Source organism: Passer montanus, unplaced genomic scaffold, assembly GCF_014805655.1.
Source record: "Passer montanus isolate IOZ18808 unplaced genomic scaffold, ASM1480565v1 scaffold39, whole genome shotgun sequence".
Classification (NCBI taxonomy): Eukaryota; Metazoa; Chordata; class Aves; order Passeriformes; family Passeridae; genus Passer; species Passer montanus.
The window spans coordinates 6,614,302-6,627,683 of NW_024368707.1; the positions used below are offsets into that span (position 1 = coordinate 6,614,302).

General features: G+C 50.7%; 1 protein-coding gene across 1 annotated transcript in view; it reads right to left on the bottom strand.

Annotated features, from left to right (window-relative positions):
- Positions 1-8,650, bottom strand: part of TBX15 (T-box transcription factor 15) — a 90,611-nt gene extending 81,961 nt beyond the window's left edge. The window contains exon 1 of the mRNA XM_039717917.1: positions 8,118-8,650. Within this exon, the coding sequence (XP_039573851.1) occupies positions 8,118-8,319 (202 nt within the window). The 5' untranslated portion in view covers positions 8,320-8,650. The remainder of the gene's footprint in view (positions 1-8,117) is intronic.
- Positions 8,651-13,382: the final 4,732 nt, after the last annotated feature.

Sequence of the window (13,382 nt, forward strand, 5' to 3'; positions counted from 1 at the left end):
CCAAGAGTGCATCCAGCCCCTGAGTGAAGTCAAAGAACTGTAAGTCATTCATAACTATTCTGTGTGCCCTGGCCCACTGATTTTAAAACAATTTTTGCTGTGGTTGCATTCATATAAATGTGCTGATTATTAATATAATTTGTGTCAGCTTTTAACCAGTTGGTTAAGTACTCTTTAGAAACTCTAAATTGGTTCTTTCAAAGGTGGTTTGCAATAATTTCTTCCCAAGCTCCTTTCCAAGAGCTACACATGTGGACATAGCTGGAAATGTCCATTCAACAATACTGGAAGATTCCTTTCCCAAAAAGCAAAAGCCTTGAGAAGAATGAACAGGTGCAGGGCAGCGAAGTGAAGCCATCCACTATGACAGGGACTGAGTTCTGTTGTGCAAGAGTTTAGCTGAACTTCTTTTTTAATTATATATATACATAATTAACCAAGAAAATCCAGCTTAGAAGAAATGAAAACTTCATTAAAATCTGCAGAATTTACCAAAGAGCTTTGACTTCTACAAAAAGAAAAAATGGAAAGCAGTTTTGAGTGTCCAAATGCTTGATTTGAGTATTATATAAATAAAAATGTCTTTTTCTTTATTTGCTAATTCATTCTGTGATCTATTTTAAAACTACTTTTTAATTAATCAAAACAAGGAGGCTTGGGATCTATTTCTAATATTCCATATATCTTAAAAATTTCTAATTTTTAAGTTGCACATCTTAAATACATTAGGTAGTTTGACGATACAAAAATAAATACTTAAAGACTGGCCAAACCCTACGTTGTCCTGATTCTCCATAAAATAAAAATTTAAAAGCTTTTAGTGAGCTAAATCTAAGTGAATCCTCACCATCTTCACTTTTTTTCCTGCTGAGTCCCAAAATGAAAATCCTCCTTGGACTTCCTGCGTTGCTATGAATCAGTGTGTGCTGGCCCAGGCCACTCGCTAGGTGAATCCTCCCCTCTGACAGCTGCAAGCTGCATTTGCAAGCACGCAGCAAACAGTGGACAGCCCACTGACCCAGACTGTCCTTTCACCATCTTCACAGCACTCTCAGATCGATAGCTCAACTGAGCAAAGGGTATATGAAAATATTACTGTAAATATTATTGTAGCAAGTGCTTTTATCACTTCTGGGATTGATTTACTGATTCATTGTTTTCTGACCTTGAAGAATATGCAATTAAAAGGTGCCCCCAGGATGCAAATTGCTACTAGAATTTCAATTGGCGCACATTTCTTCTCAGTTTCAAAAATTCTCAATGTGCTTCTAAAGATATTTCAATTTAATTTTACCATACCACGATGTTATATCTCCCTAGCACTTCTCACCAGAGCACACTACAGCTTTTAACACAGGAAATGCAATGGGGTTGTATTTTGAGACAGCAGATGTTTCACAGGTGTAAATGTTGCAATCATAGCCTATTTTCAACAATGCTGGAAATAAGCAGCAGAAAGCTACAACTCTGGGCTTTTTTCACCTCCGAAAAAAGAAGTCTCAACATTGCTGCACAGTACCCTCTATCCGAGGAAACTGTAGTTAGAATAAAAAGCTATAGAAGCAAAGTCTTTCACTGTCCTGCTAAGCAGAGCTGCTCCGGACAGGATTAGGAGCTGGGGAACTGGGAAGACCCCACTTGCCTTCCTTTCCCCTGCACCCAGGTACCCACGGCTGCTCTTCCCAAAGGAGCCACACAGAGCCCAGGCTGACAGACACTGCCCATGTCTCTGCATTTCTGTCAGGATTTAAACAGAAGATGCAATCCCATTATTGTCAAGTAATTGCACTATTTAAGAGGATGTCAGAGAGCTAAGTGTTAGCACAAAATCCTGAAACTCCATCAACGGGCACTAGCAGGCTCAGACTCTCTGGTAAACTCTGTCGATCTCTGAAACATTGTCAGGTTTAGAAAATTAAAGTTTCTTTCACTGAATTTGATTTTACATCATCAGTGTAAACTACAGATCTCAATATAGACACTTGGGGTGATTTCAATCACACCTGAACGGATTTTACTAATTTTACAAAAAAGGACAGTGTAAATGCCATCTGATCGTGTCTCAATATATTCAGGAATTTTTTTCAATACTTTCAGACTGGTTTTAGTGCATTATTTAAGCTATTGTAACTTTATTAATCTAGAACAGAAGGCGGAAAAAGAAATGCTAAAAAAAAAAAAAGGAAAAGAAATGTTGGTCTTTGAAGACCTAAGACTGCAAGCAAAGATTCATTCAGGAATCCAACGGATTACAAAAGGAACAGTGATCTGTGTGAATAGAAGTGACTCAAATGGCACCGACTGTGTTGTAAAACAATGTAAATGTTCCTTCCTGAATGCAGTGCTCTTGCAAGGCATCTATCAGATTTTCCATCTGAGAAAAGCATCAGTTTTCCTTAAAGACAGATACGGATAAAGCAGGACACTTCTGCCTGAGGACAGGCTAGCTGGGCTGATATTTGATATAAGTGCTCAGTCCCAAATGGGAGGAGGGAGAAGTGATTGATGGTTCGTAAGGAATTACTTGACTTTTGCTTGTAACAGAAGCTTTTTGGATTCTCCCAAAGTTCTTGTCGAAGACAAGAAACATCTTTTGAAACAGCAGCTTTCCCCTTACCAGCAGATGGAATAAACCTGTGTAAAAAAATGCTGCAGCCTTAAAATATATATAAAAGAAAGGAAGAAATTGCTTCACACACTGCCCTTTCCGTAATGCTCTGCTGTTCTTTAAGGTTTGCCTCTATTATTCTATTACCTGCCCTCTTAATACAGTATGAGTAATTCACCTCTCTGCAGGAGGAGCTCCACAAACCCAGCAGCAGGAGTTCCCCAGTTCAGTAAGGCACATATTACCGCAGGAACAAATCCTTCCCGCTCTCTGTCTCCTCAGGCTCCAAGGTCAGAGGTGTATGAACTTGACTAAGACAAGCCTTTCCCGAGCTCCCACAGGCTCTGCTGGCTCCCATCTGGACAACTCCATCTGCCTCCTGCAATTGTCTCCTCTGGGAAAGAGGAGAGCATTAACTCTGCTGCTGGGGTATGGGGGAACAGAGGTATTAGGAGAGGCAGATTTTCGCATTTCCTTCCATCGTGTACACCAGGGAGCAAGGGATCTGAGCTCCGCATCCCGTCTCAAAGAGGCAAAGTGATGATCCAACAGGTGGAATGAATTCATACAATCCCAGTCACACATAAATTTGTTAGAAAGACTTCTCATCAATAACGCCCAGTCCCAAGGCAAGGCAAAGCTGACACTCTCTTGTCTTACATCTCGTTGTCACAGAGCACTGCTCGTCTACGAGCCTCAGGAAAGACGCAAAGGGCAATGTACACCACTGTGCTCTACCTAGGGAAAGAGACGAGAAAAATTGCTCTGCCAGCTCTTGAAATCATAGCCCCATCCACCGAGCACTCGAACAAAAGCTGAAGTGAGAAACCGAATTAAGTCACTCCCTCTTCACGGCTCTAACAGCCACTGCTCGAAGAGCGGACTTCATCAATATAAGCATTCAGAAGCAAGGGTATTAAAAAATAAAATGAAAAAAAAAAGGAAGTAGAAGGGTCAATCGCATTTTCTCCTGCTCTTAAAATCTCTTTACCTCTCCGGAGGGTGAGCGGGCTGCGTGGCTCCCGCATCCCCGCCGGCGGAGGGGACTTGCCCATGGGCAAGGAGGAGCAGGGGTAGCCTCCTCCATCCATGGACATGGATGCAACCTCCCGGGAGACACAGGAGAGCAACACGCCGCGCCAAAAGAGCTGAAGATTTTACTCTTGTCAGCCACTGAAGGCTTTGTCAAACTCCCGGATCTTAATCTTACGGATAAGCATGTGTAATAAACATATTGTGAGTCTTAAAATGTGTGCCTTTTTTTTTCTGTCTGTGCAGAGGCTCGCAGAAGTTCGCCAGTGTAGATTTAGATGAACACAGGGAACGAATAATTAAACTCTCAAAAATGCCCTGTTTTCTTTTCTTTGATTTGTTGTTTGGGGTTTGTTTGTTTGTTTTCTGGTGATTTTGGGGTTTTTAACCAGTAGGTGCACTTTTAATATACGCAACCGAAAATATCGATGGGATGGAGGTGTGATACAAAGACTGCACTGGCAGTAAAAATTTGTTTACAAAACGCCTTGTGTGTTTCTTCGAGGGGAAAAGGACGGTCCCAAAGCCGGGAAAGTCTGTCTGTTTAGCCGCCGCAGCGTTTTGTTCTGCCCCTGAAGCGCCTGTGCGCGTCTCGCCGTGAGGAGACCCTGACCGCCTGAAGGAGCAGCCGTATTTCTGTGGAAGCAAACGCGTCCACGGAAACACGTTACCACCCACACTCTCCAAAAAAAAAAAAAATGTGTAAAAGTCTTAAACTTTTCGACACGGAAAGGAGCGCGCTCGGCTCTGCCTCGGTCTGTCCCTGCGCCCTTGGGGTGGCGAAGGGACGGGCCGAGGAGTGCCACCGCCGCGAAGGACAGTAAACAATATATTCATCAGGGGACGCAACGCCTGGGGCCCCCGCGACCTTTCCGCTGCTCAGGTTAAATCTATAAATACCCAGCAGACATCCGAGCCCATTGTTTTGCTGCCCTCTGAAACCGAACCTGCCAAGGGGACGGAGGGGCGTCCCGCCACCCTCCTCCTCCTCCTCCTCCTCTGGCCTGTCGGCGGCGAGAGCGGAGTGCCGGGGGAGGATGCGGGGCCGTGGGCGGCGGCGGAGCAGCGGGAGAGGCTTCCCGGAGCCCCGGGGCGAGCTCTGCCTCCCCCGGCCCGGCCGCGGCCCCACGCTCGGTGCTCCCGAGCGCACGGGGTGGGAAAGAGAAGGTGAGAGCCGCCGTAATCCCGAATTCCTTTTCACAACTTCGTGGTTGAACCCGCACATGGTTAAAATCCAGGTTTATCCCTCTTTTAAATGAGTCTCGTAAAAAAAGCACATTAAGTCCGGCGACAAAATTCGTGGCTGAGACATAAATAACTCGGATGCTCGGGAGATGTTCCTTACAAACCTGGGGGATTTATCCGCTTGCTTTTCTCACCTTTGCCCACGCCACAGCCCGACCCGGCACCTCCCAGCCTGCCAGCTCGCTTCTCCCGGGAAGATGCGGCCCCGGAGGGAGGGCAGGTCTCTCGGGGAGACTCGGTCTCGCCAATATCGTCCCCGCAGAGTTTGGGCACGGCTGCAAGATGGCACGGAAGGGGTCAGGGATTCCGCCAAAACGGGGAAACAAGCAGCGCTGCCTCCCGGGCACTCCCGGAGGCTGCGGATTGTACTCGTCCCGCACAGCTCCGCACCCACGCGGGGCTGAAGCGGGGCCGCTCCGCCGCCCCCTCCCCTCACCCCTGCCCGAGGACGAGTCCCGCTCTTGGCAGAGAAATCCTCATACCCTCCTTTTGCACGCAAAAGGTCTGGGAAAAGGAGAGCGAAGCCTTACTCTATTTGTGGCCGCGTTTAGCTCCCCGCACTGAGTAGTTTTCAGACCCTCCCGCGCTGAAATTGAGGCAGTTTAGGCGAAAAGATCGATAAATGGGGCTAGACCGATTTAGGTCATCCCACGAAAATCAAGACATAATTTCCCAGCGCGTACTCTGCGACTTGCGGCCTCTCCGCAAGCACGCCCGCAGCAGCAGCAGGAGGAACAGCCCGCCGCTACTCGGGGGCAGCGGCTTTGAGCGCTGAACCTTTGGGACGCTATAAAAATTCCCTTTTCTAATTTTTTTTTTTTTTTGCTATATCTCTGGAGATTTGGCAAGTTTAAAATACGTTAGGTGTAAAGTTTGTTCTTAATTGGGTCTTGTAAAGATGGAATTTGGTGGTCATTATAGAGCCGCTAATCAATTTTCACCCAGCAGCAAAAGTACACCGCGGTGGAATTAGGTTTAATGAAGTGACTGTGCAAATTACAGTCGCGGACTTTATTTAAAGTCTATCAACCTCCTAAAAATGATTTCTCAAACTGTTCTTGATTTCCTTTTCTTTATGAAAAACATCACGTTTGCTTTCTGAGGTTTCAGGAACGAGCAGCCATTCTCTCCCGCTCTCCAATCTGGCGCATGGAGAGTTTTCCAATTTTCCAATTCGAATTAATGGAGAAATAGGCAAATTAAACTTTTAGACTGTATAAGAACATAACCCATTGCGGCTAAAAATGTATGAAAAAACGGTTCTTAAAAAAAAAAAGAAAAAGAAAACTGTTTATAAAAAAAGAAAAAAGAGGAAAAAATACGACTAATACACAGATACACTCTGTTATTAGAAAGCGGATTTTTTTGTCTAAGATCGCTTATTTATTCTTTTGAACTTGGAAGCCTCTGAAGCTGTAGGCTATTTTTTGACTGGTTGATCGCTGCTGTCCCCTCTCCTTTATGCCCGTCCCTCCGCTGAGAGAGACGACCCTGGCAGCAATTTTACCTACTTTTCCTTAAGATCCGCACCGGGAAAGGCTGCTGCTGTTAAAAGCAAATTGAAATGCGGTTGCTTGAGGGCGTAGAGGGGCGAGGTCTTCATGGTCTTTAGCTCCCTTCAAAAACACTTTAAATATTACTTTTTACAGCAAATATTTTTGATACTTCGATCTAAAATTCTTTATCTTTTTTTCCGCCTCCTTTTGTTTTTTGTTTTGTTGGTTTGGGGTTTTTTACTCTCAGTTTTGGGCAGCTTATGCTAATTGATAGCTCAGGGAACGTCACGCACAAAAAAATAAAAACGAAATTTAAAAGGTGTTCCAAGTGCAGCGGAACGGACTTGGCAGAAGCGGAGGATATTTCTGCCCTTTTTCTTAGGGCTGCGCAAAGAAATCTTTCGACCTTTTTGCCCCGTCCGAGCACTAAAAGCAAAGAGAAATCACCTAAAATTCGCTTTCTCCCCCAGTATAACTGTGAGAGCGGGGCCGCTCCCTCCGTCCCTTGTTGAGGCCCTGGGGAGCGGGGCTTGGGGACGGCCAGAAGGGCGCGGGGAGAGCTCGGGGAGCGAGGCCCAGCGCGATTTCCCCCTCGGGATGGTCGCGGGTCCGCGGCTGCGTTTGCGGAGCCGTCCTTTTAGGCCGGAGAGGAGCGGCCGGGGGGACAGGAGGAGAACGAGGGTCTGGCTTGAGCCAAACGAGAGCTACCGGGTGCCTTTTAACTAGCAATAAGCAAAGGGGAGTTTAAAGCCGAAAGTACGGACGCCAGGAGGGAAGCGCTGCGCTCCCTCTGCCCCAGCCCCGTCCCGCCGGCCCTGGGGCCGCGGGCCCGGCGCTGCTCTGCGCTCCCGGGAAGCGCCAGGCTCGGCAGCGGGGCTGGACTCCTCGCAGTGCCCCTTGCCCGCTGAGGTGCTTTTCCCTGCCGGGAGCGTTTTCCCAGCGGAGAGGGCCGGTCCCCTCCGCGTCCCCCCGCGCTTCCGCCGCGCCCTGCGCGCTCCGTGCCGGGAGCGGGGCGAGGCCGCTCCGGCCGGAACCCAGCGGGTCAGTCCCGACAAGGATCCCGAGCTGCGGGAGCACACAGCGGGTCCCCACTGCTCCGAAGAGCCGGCGACCCTCGCCCCCGGAGCAGCGCTGATCCTGGATGCCCACATCCTCCTGCTACCCCGAAACCTCCGCTTGGGCGCCGCTGTTTCCGCGGGGGGCGGGCGGTGACTCGGGAAAGAGGAGAGGGGTGCATCCCGCACCCCACTCCTTTGCCCCGGACCCACCCGGCAGCTCCACCATCGGGGATCGGGAAGCTGGGGCAAAATGAAACGCGTGTCCCGAGACACCCGGGATGGACTATCGCCATGGGCAGGCACGGAGGGAGTGGAAGGAGAGAGGGTTAAAAGGGAAGCAGAAGGGGACACGCCGTCCCTCGCGGGAGATCATGGAGCTATGTGGGGGGGAAAGAAACACAACGAGTAAAAGAAAGTTCCCGTAAACTGAAAGGAAAAAAACCCAACCAACCAAACAACAACCAAAAAAAAAAAAACCAAAAAAACCCACAAAAACAACAACAGCAAAAAAAAGAAATCTCCGCAAAATTCCCGCTTCTTTTTTTTCCTGTACTCCCAGTCTCGAATGTTTTCCGGGACGCGCTGCCCGGCGGGCAGATCCCGACAGGACTCAGGGCAAGAAGCTGGGAGGGAGCGGGGCAGGAGGGGGGGTCCCGAAGAGAAAGGAGTCGCACTAACCAGGGTTGAGGTCCAGGCACTGAGTCGGGTCTTCATTGTCCCCCAGCTGGCCATTGGGGCTGAGGCTTTCCATGGACAAATCCAGCCCCTTGTCCTCCCAGTCTCGCAGTTTCCTCTTTTTATTTGTCCCGATCAAGGCTTCTACCGAGAAAGCGTGTGCTCGGGAGCTGAGGGCCACCGCCGATCTTCGCCTCTCACTCATCTTATCCCCCAGCCCAGACCCTTGGGCAGAGGAGAGACCGGTGCCTGGGAGCGCACAGCTCGGGGACCAGAGGCAGAGCCTCTTGCCTCTTTCTCCCCCCCCACCCCTCCCCAGCTGCACCCCCAGAAGAACCAGCCCTCAGCCTCCTGAAGGCACTACATGAGGCTGCAGATACTCCGCAGGCAGAGCCAGGAGGGTGTGCTCAGCCCAGGTCCCAGCACTTGCTCAGAGGGGCTGCAGGCTAGATTTCTTTTTTTTTTTTTTTTTTTTTTTTTTCTTCTCCCCTTTCCTTCTGTCTCTCTCTGATTGATCCAAACTTCTGGGATTTTTTTTTTTCCTCCAAGAGTTAGGCAGGCTGCGTGCGCCTGTCAGGAAAAAAAAAAAAAAAAAAAAAAAAGGAAAAAAAAATGTCCCCGGCCAATAGGAGGGAGAGCTCGGGAGAGACCCAAAAGCTGCGACCCAATAGGGAGGGGAGGGAGACTCGGGCTTGAGGGAGAGGAATTTTGGCCATCTGAGTCCTGGAACACCGGCCGGGAGAATTAACTGTTTGAAGAACGGGGAGCCAGTAGGAAAGCCATAACTCTAAACACAGAGAGGTAACAACTCCCGCACTTCTCTCCGCCGCACCCAGGTTTCCCCAACGCTGCTGCTGGCTAATCCCCACGCAAAGTACCCGAGAGGTGCTTTACCACCCCGCGGCGCCGGGTGACGGGGTGTTTTTAAAACTTCATTTATGCCATGTGTTACTTGCCCTTGCCGGCGGAATCGGTGTTTGGCAGAAGCAGAAGCAACGTCTCGAGGGGGTTGAAATTTCACTTCAAAACGATGCGTGTCCGTGGAGCGGCGGGGCTGAGCGGGCGGCGTGGGCTGGCAGGGAGACCCAGACACACCCGGGCACGGGCAGCGCCTTCTCTTTGGGAAGGGATTTTTATCTAGATAAAAAAATATTTTTTTCCCCCCTTTCCCGCTTCTTTTTATCACTCCAGCTACTGCGAAAACAAAGCCGCTAGGTACATATCCCGGCTGGTTGCCTGGATAATATTCAGCATTTTATTTCTGCTCTCTTGTTCACTCTGCCCTGACATCCGCCCGGCTGAGGCGGGTCCGCAGCTGCTCCCACGCCCCTCGGTCACGCGTGGCGCGGGGGGGCTCGCAGTGAAAAGCGACAAGGGCTTTCGAGAAGGTGACGGAAGCGTGTGTTTTCATTAGCTGGTGGGACCCCGGGAAAATAGGTGAAGTCAAGCGAAACACCGTACGCGGAAAATACAGCGGGGAAAGCCGCGGGGGGTTAATTCCACATAAGTTCAAAATAAAATAGAAATAATTATAAAGTACGAGAGGGGATTAGCCTGGACCGAGCCGCGGTGGAAAAGCCGGCAAGGAGGCACACGAATTTTCAGGAAGGGATTATTTTTGTCCGTTGCTTCTCAGCTGCTCCCCGAAGGTGCAGAGCTGCTATGGGCAGGTTTTTCATAGACGATTTTTTTTTTCTACGGGGCTGGAAACAAGTGAAAGGGGCACGTGTGGGAGCGCAGGGGGAAAAGACACTTTCTTTTGCTCCGAGTGAGTCCGTGGTGCCCACGTCAGCGCGGGATGGCCGAGCCCTCCAGCCCGCTCTCCCCGGCCTAAAGCGCCGACTGACGACAGCCCGCAGGGATTCCCACGCGCGGAAACGGATTTCAGACGAAAAACGGGGAAAGAGCCATTTCTCCTGAAATACCCTCTAAACCCTGTTGTCTAGGCCGAAGAGCAGGTTTTGTAGGTCTCCATCACCCGCCCTACAGCCTTGATCCCCCTCCCCGTCGCTCCTTTCCCCTCCCCTCCAGAACACCTCCTTGGCAGGTCGCTCTCCGCGGGCACAGCGGCGCTGCCACACGGGATGGGTGTCGTGTATTCCCCACCCTGGCACTGCCGCGGGGAGCCGTGCCGGGCAGGAGGAGCAACAAGAAGGGAGCGACCGAGGCAGAGGCTTGGAGGAAGCCGACAGCGGAGCGGGGACTCGGAGGAGGGCACACGTGTTTCCAGCGGGTCCCCCAGCTGTGTGTCTTTTCCCAGGCGAAGGAATGTCTCAAATGAAAAAAAAAAATCCCCCCCAAAACCCATCAAAATAATTCTTTTCCCTCTTTCCGAAAGCCTCGGAAACACTTGTCTGGCATTCAGGCACCGAGGAAGGCTTTCAAAGAAGCTGGAGGGAGATTTTAGCAAAAGAGCCCAAGAAAACAGTGGATTATTTATAGCGTTTTAGTGAAAAGAAACGGTGCTGGAAAGGCAGGGAGATTTAAGCGAATTTTGGGAACTGGTGTAAGAACTCAGAAATACGTTTCTCAGAGCAGTAAGTGTAGTTTTACTGGTGGACGGTTTAAAGCAGCCCCGACCCCTTTTGGGTCTCTTACCTTGGGGCTCTCTCCCGTGCCACCCGAGGTCTGCGAGCTGAGGTGTCCGCTCTGGCAGCCGAGCACAGCCTCTGCAGCACCGACAAGAGACACAGCGCTCTTCCCGAGCCCATACGGCCCCTAATTGTCAAACCCCAGGGAGCAGACCCTTTTGCCAGGGGCGGGAGGGCAGCTCCCCGCGGTCCCGGACGCCGCTCCCGGAGCCGCGGGGATTCCCGGAGCCCCGACGAGTGCTCCTCTCCCTCCTCCCTGGCCCTGTCCTGGTGCCCGGGAGGTTTAGGACTGCTCGCCCTCCCTGTGCCCCGCCGGGCGGTGCGAAGGCGGTAAACACAAAGGCGCTGCGAGCGGAGAGAGCGCAGAGCCTGCGGAGACCTTGCGGCCCCGCTGGATGCGCCGGGGGAAAGGGGAGGGATGAGGGGGGCGGGGGGCACAGAGAGCCAGCGCTGCCCCCTCGCAGGGCTCGCTGCCCCCTGCGCTGAGAAAGCTCACCCGGAGAAAACCCCCTGTCCCCGAGCCGGGGGATGGGATTTCGGATGAGCCTTCGCACCAAGATCTGACTGAGCAAAACGCGCCCGGAGCCGGAGCTCCCCTCAGCCGCAGCAGCACCGAGGCCACGGTCCCCTCTCCCCGCGGCGAGCTGCTTAAACTCGAGTCTACCCGAGGCCTGGCCTTAATCTGGATTCAAATCCGACTCCGACCCCCGGCCGCCAGAGATGAATGCGTCCCTTTGCCTGGTCTTTATTCCAGACTCTTACTCGCAGGGGTAGCTCCCATTAAATCCAGGAAACTGCTCCCTGGAATAAAGTGGCAGGAGCAAGGGTCGCAGGGCCAGGCCTCGGGGTTTATAAAGAAATCATTCATTTCTGCTTTCCAGTTGTCGCAGAGCGAGCCTGAAAAATATTTGTTTATATATGGAAATATTTGGGGAAAAAAGAGAAATAAGGGGAGCCGGCTGCTGGGCGGGAGTGCTGTCCAGATGTGCTGTTTGCAGGGGCTGGGCCACTTTCAAACCCTTCTCCACAGCAAGAAAAACCTTTCCGAAGGTTTCCCCAGACCCAGCCCGTGGATTTATTTTTATTTCTCTTTTTTTTTTAAAGTTAGTAATTGAAAACAACGTTAAACCAGGCTGTCTGATAACGTGAGCGAGCGATTTACTGGGCTTTAACCCAGCGCCGATTATCTCTTAGCGGATCGAGGATTTCGAGGCTGGCTCTCTAGAAAGAGGCAAGTTTAAAGCAAGCACAAGTCGCCGCTTGGAAAAACGAGCGAGGTGATGTTCCCGTGCTGCGCGGGGTCAGTTATTGTGACTGGGGAAAAAAAAATACGCTTGCAATTTATTTTTATGGTCTGCACAAACGGTATTGTTGCGTATATTAACTAATTCATAATTATACCCCTATTATGCTGTCGATTCGTTCCCCCTCCCCTTCCCCCGGTTTTCTCAGGCTTTGAGAATTGAACCACCGCAAAATATTTACAGTCTCAAGTGTTTTTAAATGGGCTTTGTTTGTGTTTTACAGAATAAAAATCTCTATTAGTGTTTAAACAAACACCATGCCAGTCTCTTAAGCCTTCCAGATGTTTGCAATAAAATGTCAGGTTTTGCCTTTGGGACTCGAAATAAAATTTAACTACCTTCACCCTGTAATTATTCTCTTAGCTCTCCCTTCCTAAATTTATCTGCTTTCTATCAGGACAGGGAAAAAAATCCGATTATACACTTGGACTATAAAAAACAGCCACTACTTTCCCTCCATTTTACCAGGACTTCTCCCCTGTTTGTTTCGGCGCATATATTATTTTTGTCTCTCCTGTTTTCGGGGTGGCAGAAGGAGACCAGGCAGAGCAGAAACGCACGTTTCCTTAAGGGCTTAAGGCAACAAAATGCCCCTTGTCCCCGGGCCTCTCCCTATGTTCATCCCCATGCCGGCCCCAGTGTTCCCGGTGGGGAGGAGAATCGGGAACTTAAAATTGTCCCTGAACTTCCACCGGCTCCGGGCGTCACTTTTCTCCAGGCACCAGTCAGACCTGACTGCATTTCGGAGCCTCCCCGCCGAGCTGCTTGGAAATAGGCAATTATGATGAATAATTCACACAAAGCAGGTTCCCCTCTCAAACAAAGCCCAAAGTAGCGGCTAGAGACCCTTCTGCCTTCTCAGCCACTGACTTGGGACAACACAGGCAGGATTAAAAGCCATGCATTTCGTATTTACCACGCCAAACTTCAGAACAACCCGGAACGATAAGCGGAGGGCTAGATGGTCTCCCTCTTCATTTGCAGACTACAGACCCGCTTTGGCGGAGTTTGTGCCGCGTTCAGCCCTCGCTGCTTGCGCGACACCCGCGACACACACGGCAGGGCTGCGCTGCCCGCGCTCCCTGCGGGCACAGCCCGGGGCCGCGCCCGCCCGGGACACTCGGCTTCACACCAGGGCGCCCCGGACCCAATCCCGGCTCCGGGTGCTCCTGCCGCCAGCTTTTTTATGAGATATTTATTTTTCCTCCCTGCCTTGTGCTGAGGTCTCTGCTGGCAGGTGAATGAATCCTCCTGGCTGCAGTTTTCGGACGGGGAGAGGCAGGAGGCAGCTCCAAGGAGGGCAGAGGCTGGCAAGACCACCGGAAAGCAGAGCTGACCACCCATCCCTCCCCCGCCCCCCAAAAAACCAAAAC